The sequence below is a fragment of the Aplysia californica genome, unplaced genomic scaffold (genome assembly GCF_000002075.1).
Source record: "Aplysia californica isolate F4 #8 unplaced genomic scaffold, AplCal3.0 scaffold00036, whole genome shotgun sequence".
NCBI lineage: Eukaryota > Metazoa > Mollusca > Gastropoda > Aplysiida > Aplysiidae > Aplysia > Aplysia californica.
In genome coordinates, this window is record NW_004797306.1 from 1752293 (window position 1) to 1758613 (window position 6321).

Consider the following 6321-nt stretch of genomic DNA (forward strand, 5'->3'; position numbering starts at 1 on the left):
GTGTGTGTGTGTGTGTGTGTGTCTTTCTTGCACTGGTTCTTTTTCCTATTCCTCTGTCTGTCTGTTTGTCTTTTCGTCCATCTTATTGTGATTGTGTTTCTGTAGATCTCCATTTCCGTCTCCATGAGAGTAGTCGCTTGGTACATAGTGAGTGCGTGTGGGTGAAATGTCGCTCACTGACTCACGTGAAGAGCGTTTTACGATACAGTCGCAGGAAGCAAACAAGAACGTTTCCTGTGCCGCGGTGTGTATTCTATGCGTGTGTCTCTGTCTTGCTGATTTTTTTCAGACTAAATGACCATTATTGTGTCGATGTGCTTTTCTTTACTCACAATCAAACCAGGCAGACCACGGGTCACTACTGACAGAGAAGACAGACTGTGGGTGGTTGGCGGGTGCTCTGGTGTGGTTTGATTCTTCTTTCTTATCAAACATCCATCGTTCTTATCTCCCCTTCTTTTTTCTGTGTATGTGACTCTCTTGTAACACCTCTAATCTTCGGCACTTATATTACGACCTTATTGTGTTGCAAATGCTGTAAAACTCTAACTAATACTAAATTAATCTATCGTCCTCATCTCTCCTCCTTCTTTTCTTTCTATGTTACTCTCTAGTAACACCTCTATCAAGCATCTATCGTCTTTATCACCCCTCCTTCTTTTTTGTGTTTGTTACTCTCTTGTAAGATAATCTTCAGCATTTATATGACCTTATTGTGTTGCAAGTGCCTTAAAACTCTTTCTAGAACTAAAAGAAGACAGACAGATACTGCTGTGACGTCATCTTTGAGATCGCTTTTTCTCTGAGAACGAACAGCTCTGTACGCACGTCGATTTCACACATACACTGGAAAAGAGAGAGGGAGGGGAGAGGGAAAGGGAGAAAGAGAGAGAGAGAGAGAGAGAGTGTGTGTGTGTGTGTGTGTGTGTGTGTGTGTGTGTGTGTGTGTGTGTGTGTGCCTAAAGAAAGGTCTCAGTTGTCGGCAAAGCTTCTTTTGAACAACGAGGCAAAAAGGGTAAAAAATCGTACCAGGTCAAAAAATTAGTTTCTTCAGAAAACAAACGTCTAACCATTTCATAATGACATATCGAAAGGATTTTATAGTATTTTAAGTCTAATTTTTAAAAAATAGATAATTAATGTTTCATATGTTGCTAGAAATTGGGTCAACATATTAAGGTTAGAGCCTTTTTTCTCCCAAACATTGCTTTTACAACCTGTCTTGCAAAATGTGTCATTTCTTTGAAGCTACTCAAGGTATTCGGCAAAAAATGTAATCGGCGTGTTTGTCATTTAATTTGCTACAGGAGTGTACCATGATTTCTATAACCAAAATTTCCGAGAACTGGGTCCTTTCTCCAGGCGCACACACTTTTTTAGTAAACATCTCGGTTGTTGTGTTTGGGTGTTATATCCGATTCTGCACCAGCCGACTCTCTCAGGTAGAGTGAAAGCTTCCAGCCTCCTAAATGTTTGAAGGAAACATTAAAATCTTACAGTTTAATTATTCACAATTTCTGATAACCATTCAGTTGTGAGGTTTGCACATTTACACTAACCAACAATACCATTCTTGCACCAGCGTTTGTGGTGTGGTGGTAAGGCTCTTCGCTGTCTCAAGCAGGAGACCAGAGTTCCGTTCCCATGTGGGAAGAATTCTTATCGAGTTTCTATGTCAGAATATGCAAAGGCAGCTCGAGACCGGGAAGGGTGGAGGGTCATTACACGTCAACCTCTGTGTCAGAGATGATACCTCTATAGAGAGAGGTGTTTCTGCTAGAATGTTCTCTACTTCTTCGCCCAGACAGGCATGGTCGAAGCCCACCTCCTGAATGATCTAAGGTGTGTCGCTAAAGGTGCAAAACACCTACACTGTGGGTCGTTTAGGGGGTGTGTGTGTGGGGGGGGGGGCGAGGGGGGCTCTTCTATCAAACATCTGACGTTCTAAACTCTCCTCCTTTTCTTCATATAAAACTCTCTAGTAACACCTCCCAGACTTCGGCACTCATATGACCTAAGTGTGCTGCAAGTGCCGAACAATTCTCCCCGAAGCTGAAAGAATCTACATTTAAAATAATAAAAATATTTAAATATATCTAAATAACAAAACAGTGTTGAAAGGGGCGTTAAATCTGTACCATTTTTCACATTTCACATGTACCCACCTTAGCAGTGACCGTTGCGCTCTGTAGAAGATCTGCCGGCCACAGCATCTGGACAGCCACAGTTACCGCCGTCAGAGACGTGCTCACGTGACCTCCGGCGTCAAACGATTGGTCCAGATTGTGGGAATCCCCGAAAACTCGGCGCCGAATGAAGTTATAGAGGAGAGCGAGGGCCACGGAGAAAGCTGCGAACCCAAGTATGAGGATGAGTACGGCCTCATACTGCTCGATTCTGGGCTCCACAATTCTGGGGAAAGTACAGATGGTAGGAATGTAGGCTTTTATTTTATTTTGTTTTGTTTTTATTTCTGTTAGTGTTTTACGGCTCGTGCGCAACTGCAAAAGGTCATGTGAGCGCGTAGGTCGACGTATTAAAGGGTTTTTCTCTCCACTGTTGTCTTTAAGAGAGAAGGATCTCCAACTTTCGTCATTTTTTGTTTGTTTGTTTATTTGTTTGTTTATTTGTTTGTTTGTTTGTTGAGTAAAAAGAAGTATATTGACGCAATAATGGTCATTTAGATCTAGGAGAAACTAAGGCAGACAGACACAAGCAGCTGAGGGAAATCGAAGAAGCAGGAGCTGCCCGTGGCCCTCCTTCACAAAGTTATCTCCCTCTTAGGTTGATATTTTCAATCTGTTCACGTGTCAGAAATTTTCTTTATAGAGTAGCTCTATCTGTCTGCTGGGATGTTTCATCTCTCTCTGTCCATGTTGGTTGTTACAAACAGGGTGAGAGAGCAGCCAGCTTCTTAAATGATCTAGATTGTGTTTCTGGTGGCATACACTCTTAATGATGATTACGTCAAATGGGGCGTAAGCCATAAGGAATGAAAAATGATTTCTTTTTTTAGAATGAAAACAGAACGTGAGTGTGTTCCTTCTTCCCTCAATGGTTGTTTGAAGTGAAAGCTCGTTCATCTCTTTTGGAGCGGTGTTTTGTATAATGACATAGAGACCCCTAAAGGTCGTTGACCTTTTAGGTCACAGAGGATAATATGGATGGGGAAAGATGAATACCAGAGAGAGAGAGAGAGAGAGAGAGAGAGAGAGAGAGAGAGAGAGAGAGAGAGGGAGAGAGAGAGGTAACAACAGACGGTGAAAGAGAGAGACAGACAAACAGAAAGACATTGAGAGAGACAGAAAGAGAGAGAGAGAGAACGAGAGAGAGAGAAAGAGAGAGAAAAAGAAAGAGAGAGAGAGAGAGAGAGAGAGAGAGAAAGAGAGAGAGAGAGAGAGAGAGAGAGAGAGAGAGAGAGGGAGAGAGAGAGGTAACAACAGACGGTGAAAGAGAGAGACAGACAAACAGAAAGACATTGAGAGAGACAGAAAGAGAGAGAGAGAGAACGAGAGAGAGAGAAAGAGAGAGAAAAAGAAAGAGAGAGAGAGAGAGAGAGAGAGAGAAAGAGAGAGAGAGAGAGAGAGAGAGAGAGAGAGAGATGTCGCGTTTGTCTTCCCCAGTCCAACTCCATCGTACAGAGTGTGATAGATATTCGTGGCGAACTCCACCTGACAGATCCCTGTTGTGTCAGGTGTTTTTTTCTGGGACTCTGTGTGGTAAAAATGCGTATGCGTTTAGCGCCCCCTATCAACACCATTAGGTTATTCACACTTGGGAATCGAACTCGTACCACCTCTTTGTGACGGCGAAACACCTGACGGCTACAGCACACACGCCGTTTAGTAAGAGTTTCACGTCACGTGCAACATAAATAGGACATAATATTAGTGCCGCAGATTAGAGGTGGTACCGAGATTTTTGTTTTAGTAAGAGTTTTACAGCACTAATTGCCACACAAAATATATAGGTTACATACGTGCCGAAGATTAGAGGTGTTACAAAAGGGTAACAAACACAAAAAAGAAGGAGGAGAGATCAGGATGATAGATGTTGGATAGGAACGAAGGAGCAAACAACACCAGAGCACCCACCAACCACTCACTGTTACTTAGAGTCACATACAAAGACAAGACAAGAACGAAGGATCAAACCACACTATAGCACGCTTCGGCAACCAACAGAAAAGATTTGAATGGGAAAGAGAAGGCTGCTTTGTTTTGGGGGGTTTTTCTGCTCGTTTGTTTGTTTGCTTGCTTTTAATATCTTGTTTTTAGCGGTGTGGAGCAACCATAGGAACGATGAGTTAGATGTATCTTTGTCACAATGCATTTTTGGGGGGTGCAATGTGTATATGCGTATGTTTATCTTGGTGTGTGTTTGCCCAATGAGGTGTTGTTGTTATTGTTTTTTGTTGTTTGGTGTTGTTGTTTGTTATTGTTGTTGTTGTTTGTTGTTGTTGTTGTTTTGTTGTTGTTGTTATCGTTGTTGTCGTTGTTGTTTGTTGTTGTTGTTTTGATGCACGCGTTTTTAGGCCCTCGTGGACACACTATAAATTAATAAGCAGGACGGGTGTTTCCAACGCTGCTTGTCAAGGCCAATCTGAGCTGAGATAAATACGTTCTTGCAGAAAGACCGAGAAAATACAAATTTGTCCCAACTTGGGAATTGAATAGAGTCCTCATAAAAGCGCCTAACTGCTACACCACACGTCAATGCCCAGTGAGTGAGTGCTTGCAAGACGTATGTAATAGCCCACAAGAACAAGTTATGAAAATAAAGGGCTAATTTTGTCTGCTTGTTTGTTTGTTTATTCATCTGTTTGTTCTCTTGTTTGTATGTTGGAAGTTTTTTTATTAGGTTTTTTGTTTGAGTCTATTCGTAAGTAAACCGAAGTATACCATACAGTCATGTATTACGGAGGAGAAGCGTCAAGATAGACACACCTAAACAACAGACGGAAAGAAAAGAAATACGACTTCAAATAAATGGACAGTCGACTCATCGAGCTGATGGATGGAAACACACCGAAAGATTCCATGTCGTCTCTGAGTATGTAGGTCATAGGGAGGAGCTTCAACAACTGGATTAATGTATTGTAGAGTTTGCTTCTCCAGGGTCCCAAAGCATGTTATACAGATCAAGAAAGAGCACAAAAGCCATTGAATTAATCCGTTAAGGAGAAACTCGTTTTCACCAACGGTTGGTTTACCTTAAGCCCATGTCTCTTTGTGCGCGGCGTGATGAATCGCGAGGTTTGGGTCGCGTGCGACAAAAGCGACAAAACTTTCTCCTTATGGGCGACGCGACTTTTAGCCGTGCGCACCTGTCTAACCCCTCGCGGGCTGGCAATTCACAGAAGAGAGATAGTGGAAAATTTGAATGTCAAGATGGACAAGGAAGTACAAAGTCAGTCAAATGGGAGTTCTACGAGCCGCTGACATATTTTGATTCCGTACATGGCCAACTCCGTGTAAATCCTCCTCCTCTTCCTCTTCTTCCTCCTCCTTCTCCTCCTCCTCCTCCTCCTCCTCCTCTACTTTTCTTCCTCTTCCTGCTTTAAAAAACAACAACAACACAATTAGATTCACAAAATTTGCATTAGGTCGAATTGAAGATGACACCCCCTCCCCCTTCCACATACACACACACAAACGCACACAGCACACCACAGCACAGCACAGCACACCACATCACACTATATACGGTGTGTCGACTGGCATTCCCAGGATAGGAGGTGTTTTGACCAATTATTGTGATGCTCTAATCCTGTCACACCCCCAGTCTGTCGCACGCAACGAAACCTTTGATCTATGGACCGGTCGCAGGCGACAATCACGCTCGAGCAAACTCGCGTCGCGTATAAGGAGACAGTTTCATGATTGATTTTAGACCGGCAAGGACCACACGTGACGCGACCATACAAGTTTAGTGAATCTAAATTTGTTGTTTTGCTGATTTAATGCGAAACACCTCATAGAATTAATTAACAATACTAAGAAAGACTACGTAAGGAAAGAAATTGCCCGGAATTTAACAGGGATTAAAACGGTTAAAGAACAATATGTATGTTCACACATGCGTTTCATATTTGGTGAGATTTGCTGCTAAACCTGATAATATTCTTTGAAGCTGCATCTTGTTACATAATTTCCCTCCTGTTATCATTTTTCCTTCCTGTTACCCCACTTTTTGTACCCCTGACCTAGTCCCAGATCTTGAGTGGTCTGTGCTGGATGACCGTACGGACCATTTCCCAATTCTCCTAAAAAACAATAGCCTCCAAAACGACCCGATCCCAGAACGCTTCAACTTTTAAAA

The 6321-nt window shown here is 42.5% G+C and overlaps 1 protein-coding gene across 1 annotated transcript in view; it reads right to left on the reverse strand.

Annotated features, from left to right (window-relative positions):
* Nucleotides 1-6321, reverse strand: part of LOC101856160 — a 54944-nt gene that overhangs the window by 40222 nt on the left and 8401 nt on the right. Inside the window, exon 2 of the mRNA XM_035973928.1 lies at nt 2166-2443. Within this exon, the coding sequence (XP_035829821.1) occupies nt 2166-2443 (278 nt within the window). The remainder of the gene's footprint in view (nt 1-2165; nt 2444-6321) is intronic.